Source organism: Andrographis paniculata, unplaced genomic scaffold, assembly GCF_009805555.1.
Source record: "Andrographis paniculata isolate CXL003 unplaced genomic scaffold, ASM980555v1 Contig52END, whole genome shotgun sequence".
Taxonomy (NCBI): Eukaryota; Viridiplantae; Streptophyta; class Magnoliopsida; order Lamiales; family Acanthaceae; genus Andrographis; species Andrographis paniculata.
This window is the reverse complement of record NW_026137587.1, coordinates 6,854,453-6,873,643: the sequence shown is the minus strand read 5'-3', so window position 1 is coordinate 6,873,643 and position 19,191 is coordinate 6,854,453. Positions and strand designations below refer to the sequence as shown.

Below are 19,191 nucleotides of genomic sequence, written 5' to 3'. Positions count from 1 at the left end.
CCAAAAATAGAAAAATGTATACTTTTTTTGAGAAGAAGAAGGGAGTATAAAAATACTGAATCCAAAGGTGTTCAATATAAATATATATATATATTATTTTAAATGGTTAATTATTTTTGTTAATAGAGTATATATTATATATTGTCGGAATTATGTGCATATATTAATTTTTTTGTTAATATGGTAAAAAATCAAGTCAATAAAATTATTTTGAGTGAACATATTAACACTAAATTACTCTCCATTGTTTATGCAATACTTTTTGAAGATTTTGGCAATAATTATTTTTTAAAAAAATATCAAATCAAATATTTAGTTTTATTTACAAAATAACATATTGAATATTAATTTTTATTTTATTTTATTTATTTACTATTTTAATATCTTTTGTAAAATTCTAAAACTTAAAAAAATTATACATATATGAACACAATGCATTCCAGCACAATTTGACTCATTATTGGATTATAAATTTACAACTTTTACCTTCTACTGATCAAGTAAACAGTGGGAATATCAAGAATTTGCTTATCTTAGAAATTTTATAATTTTTTTTTAAAAAAATAAAAAATAAAAAAATAAAATATTTGATGTTAATATTTTATAAATAAAAGAATATATTTTTATTACATGATCTTGTTTTTTTAGTAATTTTTATTTTTAAATATTTTTTGTTACCATTCAATTCTACTTTACTTTGGAAAAATATACATTTCTTTTTCACGTAAAAATTATATCAAAATATCATATAAATAAACACAAACAAAAAATACAAGCATATCCAAATACATATTTTTACATAAAATGTATTAAAACAAAAAAAACTATCCATAACACTGTGGAAAAATCTAGATCAAATACAATCTATGTATTTAAATATATTTCGAAAATGTTCAGTAATTTTAGCTACTTTGAGTATTTTTAATTAAAAAAAAAAACTCTTAATAAAATATTTTCAGAAATTTGGCCCACTGTAGTGTTTTGGGCTGCAAATTTTGAGTTGGATGTGTAGGAGAAGGGCCGAAGGATCTTGGCAATGGCAGGTGCTTTGATACGAGAGTGAGTTCCACGCGCTTTTGCTACACCGCCAATGAGGAAGAACCGCGATGCGATGCATCTAATTATGGTGGGTGGGTGGGTCGATGGATGCATTCGTAATTCCGTCCCTCAGCCCTCCCCCTTCAAAAAGGCAACAAGCACCTCCCTCTCCTATTTATTTCTCCAGTCTTCGCCTACTCCGCCTCCACTGTACTACACCTCAATTTCCGCCCAGGTATCGTAACCCTAATTTCGTTCCATGCCTATCCTCGGTTTTTTTCCCTCTCCCTTCTCTTGATTTAAAATTCGGAGTTGATCGATGATTTGGTTGTTTGATTATTAGAGTTTGGAGTTCTTGTGGTTCTCACGCTACGGTTTAATTGTGCTTTTGGTTTGTGATTTCTTCATTTCCGCATGCAATCTATATACATATGTGTGTGTGTTTATGTGTGATCCTCACGGTGTTTGATCATCTATTAGATTAAAAGGGGGTGAAATTTTAGGATTAGGGTTTATGAAGTAGCATGTTATGTGGTTATTTGGTATGCCTTGTCACTTGTAAGAGCAGGATTTTGATTTACTGGACGTGTAATTCGAAAGGGGAATTGATATACCCTAGGGTCGTTGATTTGATCAAATTTTGCTGGAAATGGATAGCAAGTTTGCGATACTTTAGGTTTGGTTGTGAAAATTGATGTTATATTGAACACTGGCTTCTGACCATTAGGGTTTGATCGAAAATAGCATCGTTATATTTATGGTGTATTAAGAATGTTTGTTGTGCTTCTTGGTTTAGTATTGGAACAGGGCAGTTGTTTATATCGAGAAAACCCGGGCACGGGCACTTTGTTTCATACAAGGAAACTTTGTAATGGTTACTCTTAGTGTTTATTGGATTGCGCCTACTTTTGTGAACTTTTATGTGTTAGTTAGATGATTGATTTTATTTTTCTGTTCGTTTTATATTTTGATCTGTAGGTAGTTACCCCTGAACAGAAGGTTTGATGGCTTCCAAGAGAATCCAGAAAGAATTGAAGGATTTGCAGAAGGACCCTCCTGCCTCCTGCAGTGCTGGTCGGTACCATTCTTTTGTCGAAATCTTGTTTTCCTTGAAAATTGGGGAAGTACACAGATTGTCTAAATAACGGGCAACTATAATAACGGTCAACCGCACATTCTTAGTATATAAAAATTGATTGGATTATACGAATCGTGAATTGGGAATCATTCAATCCACGTGTACACTTGCAGGACATGTTGGTTGATTCTTTAAATATGTCTATTATCGTTGGACACTTTGTTTTTTGACCTCAGTATTAAATTTGGAGTGGAAATTCCATTCATTGATTTTGTATGTTCACTCTCATCGTACGATTGCTGCATTTAGGACCCGTTGGTGAGGATATGTTCCATTGGCAAGCTACGATCATGGGACCCGCAGACAGCCCGTTTGCTGGGGGAGTGTTTCTTGTCACCATTCACTTCCCACCTGATTATCCCTTCAAGCCGCCCAAGGTAACTTGCGCTTAATCATATCTCAGCATTGCGTAGAGCTACAAAATTGACGAAAATGGATATATTCTTGTGTTTGCTTGTGCGCTGCGCAGGTGTCTTTCAACACTAAGGTTTACCATCCAAACATCAACAGCAACGGCAGTATTTGCCTTGATATCCTGAAGGACCAGTGGAGCCCTGCCCTCACAATATCAAAGGTATATGTTTCTATGTTTTTTACAGTCCAAATCAGTTTGATTGTAGTTTATTTCATAGTTGTTGATAGTGCGCTATAGCGCGCTAATAGCAGTGTAAGTAGCAGAACGATGCGAAAGTCCGCCGCCACTTTTATGCAATAGCGTCATAGTGGCTTTTAGCGAGGCTGAGCACTTTTTAAATTGACTAATATATTATAATTTTTATTATGAGTAGATTTAGATTTTATAATATATATATCTATATATTTGGTAAATATTGATTTTATACTATTATATTATAATATGCTATAGCTACTCTAGCTCTAAATAGGAAAAGAATATTGTTCAATGTGACAAACATACAATCAAAGAACTGAATGAGAATAATGAAAAAAGGTGAAGAAGGAGAAGAATATTTATACTATAGTAACAGTGTAGATTGTGAAAATGATAGAAATTATTTTTCGGATTTTGAGAATAGAAGTAAGTTGTGATCTAATTGTTCTCAATTATATAACTATGTATGAATGATAATCATGATATTAATTTATAGAATTTTATTATGCAATTTTATTCTGATTTTGTATATATAATTTTTATATTTATATTCTTAAATTTTTAAGTAGTGGTTATCTTGCTATCTGCTATAGTAGCATTTTAGAGGTTGAACGCTAGGTAACGCTATCTCTGAGATTGATAACTATGTTTTATATATTTATTCCCTGTCAATGTTATAAAAGTCTACAATTTCAACACGATGGATTATTCATGGCCTGCAGGTACTTCTATCTATCTGCTCCTTGTTGACTGATCCCAACCCCGACGATCCTCTGGTGCCTGAGATTGCGAACATATGCAAGACTGATCGAGCCAAGTACGAGGCCACCGCTCGATCCTGGACACAGAAGTATGCGATGGGTTAATATGCTGTGACTGATTCATATCAAGCCATTGTATCTTGGACTAGCTAGTAATAATAAACATTGAGAACGATGGAATCGTCTTCGTACCTTGTCTGCAAATCTTGGCCTTGGATGGTAATAAATCTGTTTGCAGTGCTTTTTAAATATGTTTGTTTTCTATTTGTGGCTTGGTGTTTTGATATATGCATGTATATATATATATTTATATATTGTTATGAATTTGGGGCAATGATTATTGAGGCCTGAATCCAAAATTATTTTTGTGTTCAGGCTAAACTTTTGTGGCTCCCTTACCTGGCCCGGCGTGGCCTATGATTTTTGAAATTGTTTCTCCATGGTTAGATTTAGGACTTGAATCTTAGCCATCGATTCTTTATTAATCCTACATATATATTTGGGGGTGTGGGTTATTACTCACACATTCTTACTTTCTTATATCGATTTTCTCTTCTCTTTTTGTTCCTCGTGATTAAGGTATTCTTGGATTCGATTTTGTTAGAGGTTGGGGCTGTGAGTGTTTGATCGTATTGTTTATGATCCGGGTTTGGGTTGGTTGGTTTGTTTGTTTGTTTGCGATTAGGTGATTTTAGAGGCTGAGCCTCGCGTGTGCTTTGTTTTCGAATTTTATGCATGTTTTATATTCTTCTTTTGCTTTCAAGTTTAATTTGATTTTAACAAAAATTATCACTAAGAAAATGCAAGTGTAGGGTGACTTAGGGTGTGTTCGATTGTAAGATTTGTGCAAAATCTTTCTATTCATCCAATTTTTTTCCTTCGAAAACATCAAATCAAACACTTATTTTTTATTTTTTTATATTATACTAAAAATTAATTTTACATTCAAAATATCACATCAACACTACACTTATTCATATCACATCGTACAATTATTCAAATTCAAAATTTTTACTATTTAAATCCCAATTCAAAATCCAAATCCCCAAACAAACACAATTCAAAATCTAAACCCCCAAACAAACAAACCTTGTAAAAGTAGGAAGAAGTTATGTATCGTGTAGATTTACCCTATTCAATACTTTAATTATCCTATAAAAATAAATAAATGTATTCGTATGAAAAAGGAATTAAATTTAGTTAAGTCTTATGGACACATGTTTGTTTCAAATATAAATCGTAAAATATTTTTAGTTGAAATTGTGTATGATTGTGCACGAATCGTGGTCTGTGACATTGCATGTTGTAAGATTTTTTAAACTGGCTCGGTCTCAACAAAAGAATTTGTATAATATAGGGTTTGTTTATTTTGTGTTTCAGTTTGGAATAATTTTTTTTTTTTTATGTGAAATATAAAAAATTGTGTAATATATTATTTATTTTAAAAATATACTATTAGATATTTTTTGACAAAAAAGAACATACATATAACAGTCAAAGATGTCTCCATTGTCACGTTAATTATATTGTTGAATATATAAATATACATATTTCTACTATTTATTCTGAAATAGTTGGCTGTGCGTATATATAAAAGGTTATTTTATATATAATTTTATTTTCACATACACAGTGTATATACATGTTATATATATATATAAAAGATTATTTTATATATACATGCGTGTGTAGATATATACATACTATGTGTATGGAACGACGGAATAGGTCCCGTCCAGACTGACAGGCCCGGGAGGCAACTGTAGGTATTGCTAATGCCATCTTCAATCGGATAATTTTATTTATATCAAAATGCAATTGCTACAATAATTTTACTCTAATCTATAATTTTATTTTTTACTTCAAAATTAATATTCTTCAAATATTCTATCTTATATATTATTTTAAATTATTTTTTATATCTATAAATAATATTTTATTCTAAAAAAATTTAAAAAATTAATTAATTAATTAATATACAATTTTTTATTTTTTTTATTTTTAAAAGAACACAACATTATAAAAATGACATTGCTACTGTGTAACACCGTTTTCTATATAAAAATAGTGCATGACTAGAATAAGAAAACTCCACTCATGGGCTGCCTCCATGCAACCCCGTTAGATATGGCCTAAGTCTGGCCTGACCGACAATATCTCAACCGACAGTCCCCCCACCCCCCCTACTACACACAGACACCCACATGTGTGTGTGTGTGTGGTAGTCAGTCATAATAACAGTAACACTAACAGTAGCAGCAGCGGAAGCATTGTGAAGGATGACAGTATAGTTGATTACCAAATCAGCTCTTGTTTCTCTCTCTCTCTCTCTAATCAACTCTCCTCCTATACATACATAAATATTTAAGGGTGTGTTTGTTTGGGGTTTTGAATTTTAAGTTGGATTTAAATAATAAAAATTTTGAATTTGAATAGTTGTACGATGTGATATAAATAGACGTTGATGTGATGTTTTGAATGTAAAATTGATTTTAGTATAATATAAAAAATAAAAAATAGGTGTTTGATTTGATGTTTTTTTTGGAGAAAAATTTTGGATGAATAGTAGGATTTTGTCAAAATCCTACAACGAACACACCCTATTGATTTTTATAGAATACTTACAACAGGATTGTGTGGATTTATGCTAAAATGTAAAGGAGTAAACTCTGACAGCAAACTGACAAAATACTTTATTCGGTGTATTACCCAAACTGATCATTATTTAAATATTTTTTTCTTTATTTATCTATTTTAACCATCGCATTCGTTCATGGGCTATTTTAATTAAGGGTGTGTTTGTTTGAAGGATTTCCACTATTCATCCAATTTTTTCCCCCCAAAAACATCAAATCAAATACCTATTTTTTATTTTTTATATTATACTAAAAACAATTTTACATTCAAAACATCACATCAAACCCTATTTATATCACATCATACAACTATTCAAATTCAAAATTTTTACTATTTAAATCCCAATCCAAAATCCAAACCCCCAAACAAACACACCCTTAACGTACTTTAGATAATCACGCAAAAAGTTAAGGCCGTGTTTGGATGGACGTTCCGTACGGCTCTGCCTCGGGTAAATCGAAAAGGGAAATTTTGCAGGCACGCCATGTCTGTTTCCATTGAAGAATCATGGGTCTGGGTCTGGGTCTGAGATGGTTGTGAGTTAACTTAACTGTATTGATGTCACTGTCTCGTCGATTGATGATTTTGCCGCTCGCATCGTCCACTTTTACCGCGCGGTTTATAATGGGAATGAGAATCATGGCAATGGATGAGGAGGAGGAGAGAAAGATGATGTCATCTATTGCACACCAAAAGAGGACGGTACACGTAAGAGAGAGAGCTTATACAAGCACCAGCGGTGGCCGGTGAGTGAAATATATATAATCTTATATATATTGTGTGTGTAGAAAAGCTGAAAGCTTCAGAATTTGGCTGAGATTGGGAATTGGAGAAAATTTCAATCTGGTGATTGTGAGCATCGAATTTTTCGTTTTACGTTCAATTTCGATTACCGGAGAATTCTGCAGCGCAGTTTCTGAGTTTTTAATTTTGGGGCGAAAGCAATGGGATATGCTTGTCTTATTGCAATCCAATTGATATAGTTTCTAGGGCTTATGCAGGTCTGTCTCTGTTTCATTTGTTGAGCGATGCATTTGATCTCTGTTCCTGTTCGAATGTCTTGCTGTGAAGCCCTTCTCTGATATATTCCTACCATCAGATTTTACCTGTTTCTTCAATCTGATTCCATTGCGCCATTACAACACTTGCAAGAAGTTAAGGACATTTGGGTTATTTTGGTGTAGTGAATTAGAATTAGATTAGTTGTTCTTAGTAAATGCTCACCTTCACTGTGAAAGCTGAATAAACTGCTATGGTGTGCATTGTTTGATTACTTATGTGAGTTATGTTAATTTCATTTTTACTGTGCAATGAACGTTGTGATCAATTCAGACACTAATCCATTGGTTTATTGACAATGTAGCTTAATTTGTGAAGCTTTTGTTCGAAACTGTTCGCTTATATTTCGCAATCAAGTTGTCTGTATGCTTCAAAATGTCAGGTTTGTAGCCTCTTTATCTTTCAGTGGAAATGTCATGTTTTTATCATCGCCGAGGATTGTTGTCTTATCTGAGAGAGCTTACAGTGAATGGAGCCTAATATGATAGGTCAAGAAGCATTAGAAGAGTACGATGATTGGAACAGGAAAAGAGATGACTATGAAATCTATGAAAATGAAAGGAGATCGAAAATCAAACCCTTGAAGAAGCGGGCCACGAATGCATCAAACAAGTTCACACATTCTCTTAAGAGAAGGGGAAAAAGGAAAGTTCATTTTAGAATGCCTTCAATTTCAATAGAGGATTTGCGCGACCCTGTGGAGGAGAGTGCTGTCTGTGACCTATGTCAAAGACTTCTCGACATGGATTTGTTGCCAGTTCAGTATGATGACTACCATACACTGCTCCGGTGAGTATCCCATTCCTTTCCCATTCCTATCGATAACTTTTTATATTTTTAGTCCACCATAGGCTTTATGAAAGTTTCAGATTTCCTCTTGCCACGACTTTCATGTGTGCTACTGCTTACGATGATTTAAGCTTAACATTATTTGATTGTGGAACGCAGGTTTTTAAAGGCGAGAGACTTCAACATCGAAGAGACCATCAAGATGTGGGAAGAAATGCTTAACTGGAGGAGGGAGTATGGAGCTGGCACCTTTCTGGAGGTAATGATACTCGACCTAACTATTTTGGAATCAAATGCTTGTTGATTGTCTAATTTTTTTCAGGAATTCGATTTCGAGGAGCTGGAAGAAGTTTTGGAATATTATCCACAAGGATATCATGGCATTGACAAAGAAGGCAGGCCAATTCACATACAACGGCTAGGGAAAGCCAACCCGTGCAAACTAATGCACTTCACTTCAAATGAAAGATACTTGAAATATCATGTTCAGGAGTTCGAGAAGTTGATGCATGAAAAATTCCCAGCCTGTTCTGTTGCTGCTAAGAGACTGATCCGTTCAACAACAACAATATTGGATGCTCATGGCCTGGTCTGTTGTTTACATACTTAAAAGAATTTGGTCGCTTTCAAAGATAATGTATGATGTAACATCTGCGACTGCAGGGAGCTAAAAGCTTCACAACAACAACAGCTAGCCTGTTGGAAGCCATGGTTAAGATTGGCAGTAGTTACTACCCTGAGGTACTTTTTGCTACTCTGTTGCCATTTCCTTCGATGGCCACATAAACTCTCTTATGGTTTTTATTGTATGCAGACACTGCACCGAATGTACATTGTCAATGCTGAATCAACCTTCAAGAAAGTTCTTTGGCCGGCCGCACAGAAGCTTCTAGATCGTAAAACTATCGCAAAAATTCATGTAACAGGATAAGCATTGTCCGCATTTTAGGGGCATATGCTTAATTAGCTGCCTTTTGTTTTCCATGCCTTCTACTGAAACTTTTTTTTGTTGATAATTTTATAGGTTTGGGACCGTAATTCGTTGAAGAAACTACTGGAAGTAATTGATCCAAGGTTTGATCAACTCCTCTCGCCATTGCAATAGAGGTTATTGAGTGAAAAAGTCGTGTAATGGTTGTGTTTTTTTTTTTGTCACCAGTCAACTGCCTGACTTTTTGGGTGGATCCTGCACTTGTAATGTTGTGGGTGGTTGTCTGAGGTCGAACAAGGGTCCATGGAGTGACCCAGAAATAATGAAGGTATATTTTTCCCAAACATTGTTCTTGTAGTGATATTAAAATCAGTAAATTTGTTAACTCTTTGTTCATAGATGGCCTACAATGTGGAAGCATCATCAGTGAGGCAGATCATCGACATACCATATGACCAACAGAAGAAGAATGAGTTGTGTATTGAAATCCGACCTGTAATGGTAGGTGGTGTCTACTATTGGGAGTTCATTCATTAATTATTCTCTCATGACAACCTTGTGGGTTCATCAAATGATCAGGGAATGCGCTGCAAAACATCTGGAGTTGGATCAGTGTCCAATGCAGATAACCTTTGTTCTCAAACCAGACAACATTGCACAAAGATTTCACTGCTGAATCCAGCTTGCGAAGAAGTAGACATATATTTACATCTATAGAATAAAGATGTTATGCTTGTACTTTGATTGATTAATAGGCCGTTTGCTTCTTGCAGGGCCGAACATCGGATTCATGTTATTACAGTTGTGATGAACAATTTGGTACAGACAATAAAAACTGGAGCAGCGAAGCTGTCAGAAATACAAATGGCGATACAAGATTGACGAAAGGTTTGTTTGCTGTTGTATCTTATCCCTCTTATTGTATAGTTATGTAAAAATACAGTTAGCAATCTGTCAACAAATTTTGATTTCAGGTTTCCGGTTTATGACAAGAACATTAATATCTATTGCAACCAAGCTTTTCGCATTTGTCCGGACCCGGAGAGAAGCCAACAATTGTCCTCCCAATCAAACCAGCTCAAATGGCTGCTTGTCTGTGGGCACGGGCAGACAAGCTGCCGTTAAACAAGATAATAATCAGATCCTTCCATGTGTACAACAGCGTCTTCAGAGATTGGAGAGTCTGCTAGATGAAGTTGACAAGAAGCCTGCAAAAATTCCATTGGATAAGGAGCTATTGCTTTGCCAGTCTCTGGAGAGGATTAGATCCATTGAGTTTGATCTTCAGAAGACGAAAAGGGTATGTATTGATCATACATACTTTTATATATCGACATGTTACAAATTAGTTCCATTAATTGATTCATGACTTCAGGCAGTGAAAACTACAGTAAAGAAGCAGGTGGAGATTGCAGAGTTGCTACTTGAACGGCATATGCAAGATTCAGGAGTCGGAGTAAGTAACATTGCTTCACAGTCATTCCTTGTTCCAAGACACAACAGTATCCTATCCTATCCGGCTCATTTCTGTTTTTTGCATCTTCTGTTTTTGCAGCAGCAGCGCTGCCAAAAATCGTGCTGTTAAACCAACCTGCACTGAGGATGCTTACTTCTCCATCGTCCTCCACAAGCCCCGCTCTATTGGTATATATATACACACACATAAACACTTGGTTCCATGATAGAATAATTGTCACAAAAATGATCTTACAGCATTGAAGTGAAGTGGGGTTATTATTATTAATGTAAATTAGAAGATAAAAAGAGTATAGCTAGGAGGAATGGTTGGTTGTACTGTATAGATGATGATGATGATGATGATGCTGTAACTGTAACTGGAAGGGGATGCTAATGGTGGGTGACAGTTAGTTGTAGTGATTAATCTCAATAAAACCATATATACACATAGTACAGTAGAGTACAGTAAAAAGCAGCAAGGGAAATGAATCTCTTTCTGTTCCTGTCCGCTGTTAATTGTGGTGTTGTATTGGGTATTGGATAGATATAATGTAATGATGAGATGAGATGGGAGGCCCCTACCCTACCCTACCCTACCCCACCCCCAATCCCACTTGATGGAAAGAAAATTCAATTCTGGCATATCTGGTTCTTGACATTGTGTTGAGACTGTAGAGCAGTGTCCCCACAGCAGTGCCATGATAGATCATTCCTCCTCACAATCTCATTAATTACATCATCAATTGGAAGCGAGAGAGAGAGGGAGAGAGAGAGAGAAAGATGAAGATGAGAGGTGAGAGTCAGTGTCCTCCATCATCATCATCATCATGAAGCAAAGCAAAGTTGATTTGAATCTGATCAAGGTGAGTGGATCTGTGCCTTCCTTCGCTTCCCTGGTTTTTGGATGAGACTGAGATGAAGTGGCGGGGCGTTGTTGTTGTTGTTGTGTGTACTTCCATCTCCATACTCTTTGGATTCTCCTTCTTCACCATTTCCACCTCAGGTACTCTACTCTACTGTTGTGTATCTATTATTTTGCTCAACTAATTCATTACTTGATTATTCAGACATTGGTTAGCTATGCTTTGTAACAATTACTGCTATTCATTTGTTGGGATTTTTTATGAATGAATCGGGTGAAGGTGAAGGTGATGGTGATGATGCAATGATGGTGTTGCTTAGATCAGAATCATCAGCAACAGGTGTGAGTCAGAGGAAGCTTTTCCAGCTCAAGAAATGTGAGTTCTTTACTCTAGTCTTCACTGTAATTACTTGCATATATATAACCTTATCTTGAGCGGGAAGATGAAGAAGATGATAATACCAATTCAAATTTTTTTGGCTTCACTCCTCTCCTTATACATATATGTATGAATGCAGCATGTCCCATAAACTTCGAGACACAGAACTACACGATCCTGACGAGCCAATGCAAGGCCCCCGATTATCCTGTCGAGCCATGCTGCTCGGCGTTGAGGCAATTCGCGTGCCCCTTCCGCAATGAGTTGAATGACCAAACCAATGACTGCTACAAAACAATGTTCGATTACATCAACGGACCCCATAAATATCCCAATACCCTATTCACCGGTAACTGCAACGACAACAGGTTTGGCCTCAGCTGCCCGGCCTCAGCACCGTCCCCGGGAGTCGGCACCACCCATAAAGAAGCTGATGCTGCTCCAAAACATTGTGTGCAGCAGCTGCTGGTTGTTCTAAGTTTCAGTATAGCTGCTGTCTTTATGTTGTGAAACAATTCATTCTTTTTAATGATGATATGATAATATGGATTTGTTTAATATTTATACAGAAACATAGCAAATGAAGCAGAAATCCAAGGATTTATTAAAGCATAACATTAACCACCAACGTTATGTTTATTCAAAAGATTTCTTGCTTTCCAGAGTCTCCTACAGATAGATTGCTGCTTTTCTCTGCAGCACATATATAGATAGATATAGATATATATATATAAAGAGAGTATATGTTTTATGTCTACGTTTTGTCAGAACATCGATCAGTCGAGGCGGAAGCTGGAGGACGAAAAAACATAAGGCGAAGATCTGAGATGACGACCTGCAGGCAGTGGTGGCGCAGAATTCGGATGAACTGCAATCGATCCTCCCGGATTATGATTCCATGTAACCATTTGCGATCCGCTGTGGAGACTCGGCGCAGTCTGATAGTCATAGAAAGGATGACGATGATTCACATGTCTATATTCGTAAGCTGACGCGGCTGAAATTCGAACATCTTCGCAGCTTGATGCTCTAATCGATGCTAAGCTCTCGTCATTTGCTGGTGAGTCGTCAAGAATGATTATTTCGTTGCACTGCTGTAAGCTCGAAGAAATAGTCGCAGTTCTAAGCTGAGAGATCGGAGCTGGAGCTTTCTCGACTCCATATCCAGTAAGAGTACTGTTCTGTGGTCCAAATCGACAATGCTGATCTGAGTATTCGCCACTCTTATATGTAAACGGTCGAGGATACAGATAGCATTCCGGTGGCCTGAAGCTGGAACCGGCGATAACACTTGATCGAAGAGTTGGATGATCATCCGACCACATTTTTGATACTGTAGGCGCGATTTGGGAGGATCGATCTTGATTTTCTTCCGTTTTCACGACCATTAAGTTCTTCCCCATCAATCTGAGTACAGAACTCGAGCTAGACGGCGTGGGAGGCTCAGAGTCGCCGTAAGCTGGAAACTTAGCATCCAAATTGCGAGAACTAACCGTGTTGGTCGGAGGAAGTGTTGATTCTGATCTCGGGTTAACATCGTAAGGTTTCTGGGAAGGGATAGGCTCAAGAAAAGACACGGTCTGTCGCCCCCGCAGACGCTCCCAGTCGTGATGATCATTCGAAGATCCATTTCGCTCCTTCCGGGAGCAACAACACGGCTCGCCAATCTTGAATGCGCCATCCGGGCTCGCTTCGCGCTTTAAAACCATGTCCGCCATGAGCTTCGGCTGCTGCTCAGTTAGCTCAAAGGGAACACAGCTTTCTTCAGAGCCGTTGCGTTGAGAATGATCACGACAAATGCCTACGACCTGTGATTGCGCAGCAGCAGCAGCAGCAATAGAGTTCGAAGCAAACGATGTCGCAGAAACAGGAGAATCCGACATATCCACATCAACCAGTTCATGCTCGTCGTCTTCAGAAGAAAGTACCCTGCAAGTAGTCAGCGACGAATTCCCATGAAGTTCTTCCGAGCCCATACGCCCGGGACTTGGCAGAAACGAGCCGGGAGGGCTAGGTACAGGTATTGGATCGACGTCAACACAGTAACTTCCCCGAGCTTCGCCTGCGTCGCCTTTGCTAACTTTCTCTGCACTATAATTCTCCTCATTGCCAAGATCAGACAGACGATGTTCCTGGTAAGCTTTAACACAATCTTGCGAATTCATCTTCGGATCATGCAGACCGGGATGTCGCACAGATTCAGGATCCGAGGAATTTCCAAATGCCGTAAGTGGTTCGCCACCGAGTACTTTAGAAGTTGGCTCACAAGAAACTTCATCGCGAATCTCCAACTCTTTCACCGGATTCAGAACATTCGATTTATCCACTGGGGCATCGACATCTTGGATTTCCAAAATCTTAGCACTATCTGTCAATAATTTACGAGAAGCATGTTCGATTTGAGAAGCATTTTCAGCTGCATCTTCATCCGATGTGTACACCCGATGCATCCTCCTCCGTTTCTTGTAATCTATGTTCTTCGTGCGCGACCTTTCTAATTGCGAAACCGATCCATGCTTTGCAGACAAGACATTCTTCTTCAAAGGCGAAGATTTCTTACCACCCGGCGAACTTGCATGATCCGAGACTGTTTTCTTTACAGACGAAAATTTCTCACCCTTGGATGAGATGGCATCGCTGTGTAAGATTCTTGATTCGACGAAAGAACCATTGCCATTTCCGGCTGGACTGCTACTCCTCATTTTCTTTCTAAACCAAGAATTAGTACTACAGCGCTTACGAACTGAGGGATCATCTTTCGTAGAATGCAGATCATGTTTTGGGAGCTTCAGATTGTTTTTCCTACCACGACCGTCAAGATATGCCAACGAGGAATATCCGTGTCCCTTTTCCAGACAATGCTGTTTGATGTATTCATCATCAGAAGTGGACTGGTTTTTCTTTCTTTCGACATTTGTATCACATCTTCTCTTGACAAACTTATTACCTACCACTGGCGAACGCCTGCTCGATGTTGAACCTTTTGCAATCTTGTCGAGACACTGATTTCTGTGGTCTGAATCGACCTTCCTCTTCAGACCAGTTCTCTTGGACCCCGACCACTGTTTTATCATTCCAAAATCATCAAATTTCATCTGATCACGCGTGTTCGAGAGCTTGTCCCTATGAACAAGTTGCCTTTTTTTCTTAGCCGAGAGAGGCTCTCTTCCTTCGCTCGTTTTGACAAGCTTTGGAGGACAAAGATCATCGCCAAACTTCGATAAACTGCAGAGCTTTGTCCCATCGGAGTCGAAGTACACAGCTGCACCGCCACCTACAAGATTCTTCTCAGAAGAAGATGCACCATTCTTCTCTTCAAGACACACCTCTGTATCCTCAACTAGGATGTCCAAATTCGACGCCCAGTTTGTCCCATTTCTTCGGTCCAGATCCTCCAAAGTACAGGGGACAGCTGTTGCATATATTTCAGCCATCGACACGATTTTCCTAGGCTTTATGTTAGACTTCACAGCTTTCGGATTCTCTATCACTTTGACCTCTGGTTCGCCGGACAGGCATTGATCGATGTGAGCATTCAGAGTAGTGTTGGAGGAAGATGAGAATGTCTTGCAGACCGGACACACTTGCGAAACCATTGTTTCCGATGCCACAGAAGTGCCAACCGATGAATCTTCGCTCTGCTTTGGCTCTGCAGCACTGATCAACTTCCCAATCAACTTACACTTCCTAACTGAGGTTTGCAAATTTATACCGTCCTTGTTTGAAGCCGGGACACCTAAAGGTTCTCGCTTTTCAGCCGAGGATTGCTCGATGTATGGAGCTTTGATAGCAGGAACTGAATTTAAACCAGAATCAGAAGGGCTAGTAAAGGCTAATGGATTCCCATTTTCTTCTTCAACCTCAATGTGATCGATATCCAAGTCTAGTTTTTCGCAGGCATAGTTGGAGGAGACACACAAACGATGATCACTGAACTCTGTTGCATCAGCCGTGTTAGTAATTTCGACAGAAGAATCGAAAGGAGGTAACACATCCTTCACGCCATGCTTAAGACAAAGCTGCAAATTTTCGGGTGAAAAGGGCCAATGGTTTTCGATATCCTTTCTTCGAGCATTGAAGACATAGTCTCTGCAATAAGAAGCAGTTTCATGAATGGTTCGAATTGTACGTGTTCATCAGCATGCTATCATATTATATATAGACGAGAAATGAACATTAGTACAGAAATTTAAGTGCACAAGAGACAACTATAACAACAAAAAAACATCATGGAAAAGGAAAGGGTATAAAGTAACTTTTGGCAGAGGGAATTGAGCCACAAAAAAAAGGAATTCAAGACTGGATAGGAGATGAAGATGAAATTACATCAAGTTTGGCTTCATACAAGAATTGGGCCAAACTTTTCTACAAGAAACTAGGTGCATAAAATGACCAAAACCACATTGATTGCCCAAAAACAGGTCGAGAAAACAACTTCATTTAAACAACAATAAAAAGAGATTTACATCAAAGAAAAAAAAGCCTCTTTAATACAGAAGATCATTAAGCTAGATAAGTCAAGAACTTAAAAAAATTCTAAGTGGTGAGTCCAAATCTTGGGCTAAAAGGATCTGATCAAGCAAGAAACTCCCAACAAAGAAAAGATGAGGGTCTGTGAAAGAGAGAGAGAAGGAGAGGGATGTGGTGGGGTGGGGGGCAGAAACCAATCAAGCCATTAGAAAAAACAGTCAAAAAAGGAAGTTGGAGTCAAGAGAGAGAGTATGTGTGTACCTTATGGAGAACTTGGGAAGTGGGATGTTGTCATCAAGGCCTGACTTGCTCAGATCTAGCTCCTCCTCGGCAGGTTGCCGGCCACCACCACCACCACCATCTCTACAAATATTGCTGCTGCAGCTGGCACTTTTCAGTTGGGATGTTTGAGAAGAAGACAAGGGATTTGGTGGAGGGTTTTCACTGGATAACATCTGCTGATACCCTTTATCTTCCTTCTTGTGCTGTTTACCAGACAACAGTCACAAGAATTCACACAACCTCCTCCACAATACCACCACCACCGCATAACAACAGCCTCTCCAGGCCCCTTCCTCTCTCTCTCTACCACTCCAACTCCTCTTGAGCTGATCAAAACCAAGTAAGCCCACTTCGAGATTGCAACTTCTGTTTGTCACAATTTTTTAAGCATCTCTGCAAGGGAAATGGTAGAGAAGAATATGTTAAAGAGCAGATAAGTTTGAAGGGAGAGGAGAAAAGATTTACAGTACAGTACACTTTTGGATAGTTGTAGCAGATTCTAGATCTTTCTACAAGGGTATCTCATGAACTCAAAAAATCAATGAATTTCAAGGGTGGTTGTTCATCATCTCTCACTACTACTCTTTCCTCGAAGCCCAATTGAGAATAAAAGAGAGAGAAATGGCCTTGATCAAACCCTCAACGGTTGTTATTTTATGTGGCTGGATCAACAGGAAATACAAGAATCTGTTGAAGCTTTTCCAGATGGGAAACATGTTAGTGAACTCACTGACTTTCAAGAATTTTAAACCCAGAAAAAATAAAAATAAAAATCGGGATGATTCATAATAGGTTAGACCGATGAAACCAACATATTTACCAGGATGTGTACTACAACATGGAAACAGCACAATATGAGTTCAAAATCGAAGCTATCGGTTTAATGGCGAATGAAAGATTAAAAGAGATTGAAGAAAGCCCATTCCCCAAACAAGAAATCTTTGGTCAGTCTGAGTGAACAGTAGAGTTTTGAAGATAATCCGAGTATAAACGCACGGACCAGATTTGGTTGGGGGTTTGAATGATAATGGAAGACTTAAGAGCAAAAGTCATCAAAGACGCAACAAGCAACAAAAACGCCAACAAAATCAAGATCATAAAATAACAGAAACCCCGAGTGCAGTAGATCAAAAAAATTGTTCAAACAAGCAAAAATCTGGAACCATAGTAGATCAAATTAATCGAAGAAGATATAAAGGAAAAAGAAGCTAGCATAGGTGAAAGCATCGAGACCCAAAAACGAAAGCAACTAATCGTCTAACCCTGAAACTTCAATAAAAAGGAAATTTAAAAAAAACAAAACACATAAACCACACATATGAATCTACAGACCTGCGGGATTTGAATTCTTCATCGATTTGGTGGAGAGCAGAAAAATGAAATTGAAGAATGAGAGAGAGGGGAAGAAATAGAGAGAGAAAGAGAGTATCGTATGCATATATGGCAAGTGAAGAAAGAAAGCAAGAAGAGGAAAACTAACAACACCTATCCCCACTCAGTACTACTCACCCATGGAAATGGCACATCAACTCATGAAGAAGCATCAGGTTCTTTCTCTTCTCCTCTCTTTCTCTCTCTCTCTCCTCTTCTCCAAATCAAAAAAGCAGGTCGGTACAATTAATCCAATTCCCCCACACGATTCACCTCTGTGAATATGCGTGCGATGTCAATAAAGCAAAGCAAAGAAATATTCTTGGACACCCAAAGAAAGATAAAATTAAAAACCACCAAAATTGTACAGAGGAGTAGAGATAGAGAGAGAGAGGGGGGGAGAGAGAATGGATGGGAAGCAGCCAAGCAGTGGCAGTGTTGCCTTCTACAAAAGCTGTCCTATCCTATGCCTACCCTACACGTCGATTTTTCACACCTCCACCATTTTTGAAAAAACTAAATAAATAAAGAAGCTGCACAGATTTCCTCACCTATACCTCCATTGTTTATTGAAGAAATTTCTTTTTCTTCTCACCGATACAGCCACCAGCCATGGCGTATGCGGTTGTTCAAGTTGTCGGCTTTGGCCTCGTTTTTTCAATGAAATTGTACACAGATCACTGTGCAGTGCACTGTTCCTCCCCCAACCCCGCGCTAGACGACAGCCAAGATGAGATTGATTCCTGTCTACTTGTTTATTAGTTTTGTTGTTCGGCCCGCTTTGCGCGTCGAATTTTCAATTTCCTTAATAATAATAACAACGATGATGATGAGGATGATGACGACCATGATGGGCTGTTGTCAACATAATTAAGGCACATATTATCGTTTTATTTTAACATCTCGGTTTAAAAACTTTTAAAATTAACCAAAAAAAAATTAAATAATCGTAATATTTTATAAAAATAAATAAATATTTTCTTACAAAAATACAATAAATAATATCAAAATTTTTAAATGTATTTGTAAATTTTTTTAAAAAAATGTGTTGTGTTTTCGCCTCTTGCTTTCGCTTTGGAGAAGCCACGCCAATTGGCTACCCAATTGACTCTTTTTTAAAAAAAATTAAATAAAATTAACATATTATGCCGTGTCTGCAGTGTCCATGTATAATAATAGTATAAAATTTATACTAAGTCCGTCAGTTTTGTTTGCTTAATTTAATTTTTATTCAAGTTTTCTTTACTCAATCAATTTTTTTAATTTTTATTTAAGTTTTTCTTACTCAATCAATTTTTTTTTCTGACATATTCACATCATATATATTACATACGGCTATATTCTATGTGTTTTTTATACCTTAGCTTTTTCTATATCTTTTTATTGAATATATTTTTCTAAGATAT

The 19,191-nt window shown here is 37.5% G+C and overlaps 4 protein-coding genes across 10 annotated transcripts; 3 read left to right on the top strand and 1 right to left on the bottom strand.

Annotated features, from left to right (window-relative positions):
• The first annotated feature begins 1,116 nt into the window (after positions 1 to 1,116).
• LOC127254125 (ubiquitin-conjugating enzyme E2 28-like) lies at positions 1,117 to 3,796 on the top strand. The gene is made up of 5 exons (XM_051279032.1): positions 1,117 to 1,273; positions 2,017 to 2,112; positions 2,426 to 2,553; positions 2,646 to 2,750; positions 3,509 to 3,796. Exons 2-5 carry the CDS (start codon positions 2,043 to 2,045, stop codon positions 3,650 to 3,652), a joined length of 447 nt encoding a protein of 148 aa, XP_051134989.1. The 5' UTR covers positions 1,117 to 1,273; positions 2,017 to 2,042; the 3' UTR covers positions 3,653 to 3,796.
• Positions 3,797 to 6,530: 2,734 nt separating this feature from the next.
• On the top strand, positions 6,531 to 12,121 carry LOC127254120 (phosphatidylinositol/phosphatidylcholine transfer protein SFH13-like). The gene is made up of 17 exons (XM_051279027.1): positions 6,531 to 6,930; positions 7,548 to 7,625; positions 7,710 to 8,032; positions 8,192 to 8,291; positions 8,355 to 8,621; positions 8,696 to 8,773; positions 8,847 to 8,951; positions 9,057 to 9,106; positions 9,192 to 9,291; positions 9,363 to 9,464; positions 9,543 to 9,656; positions 9,737 to 9,851; positions 9,938 to 10,263; positions 10,339 to 10,419; positions 10,519 to 11,424; positions 11,564 to 11,659; positions 11,802 to 12,121. The coding sequence occupies exons 3-15, from the start codon at positions 7,713 to 7,715 to the stop codon at positions 10,546 to 10,548; spliced, it is 1,788 nt and encodes a 595-aa protein (XP_051134984.1). The 5' UTR covers positions 6,531 to 6,930; positions 7,548 to 7,625; positions 7,710 to 7,712; the 3' UTR covers positions 10,549 to 11,424; positions 11,564 to 11,659; positions 11,802 to 12,121.
• Positions 11,545 to 12,172, top strand: LOC127254438 (GPI-anchored protein LLG1-like). Its single transcript, XM_051279529.1, has 2 exons — positions 11,545 to 11,659; positions 11,802 to 12,172. The coding sequence occupies exons 1-2, from the start codon at positions 11,545 to 11,547 to the stop codon at positions 12,170 to 12,172; spliced, it is 486 nt and encodes a 161-aa protein (XP_051135486.1).
• Positions 12,173 to 12,243: 71 nt separating this feature from the next.
• Positions 12,244 to 18,551, bottom strand: LOC127254118 (uncharacterized). 7 transcript variants are annotated; one of them, XM_051279021.1, is made up of 4 exons: positions 18,337 to 18,551; positions 17,924 to 18,060; positions 16,394 to 16,807; positions 12,244 to 15,751 (listed from the first exon to the last, which is right to left on the bottom strand). In XM_051279021.1, the coding sequence occupies exons 3-4, from the start codon at positions 16,585 to 16,587 to the stop codon at positions 12,439 to 12,441; spliced, it is 3,507 nt and encodes a 1,168-aa protein (XP_051134978.1). In that variant the 5' UTR covers positions 16,588 to 16,807; positions 17,924 to 18,060; positions 18,337 to 18,551; the 3' UTR covers positions 12,244 to 12,438. The 7 variants fall into 7 exon arrangements, with proteins under 7 accessions (XP_051134978.1, XP_051134979.1, XP_051134980.1 ...); XM_051279022.1 differs by lacking the exon at positions 18,337 to 18,551 and adding an exon at positions 16,890 to 17,101 and having other exon boundaries at positions 17,747 to 18,276; XM_051279023.1 differs by lacking the exon at positions 17,924 to 18,060.
• Between the last annotated feature and the right edge of the window lie 640 nt (positions 18,552 to 19,191).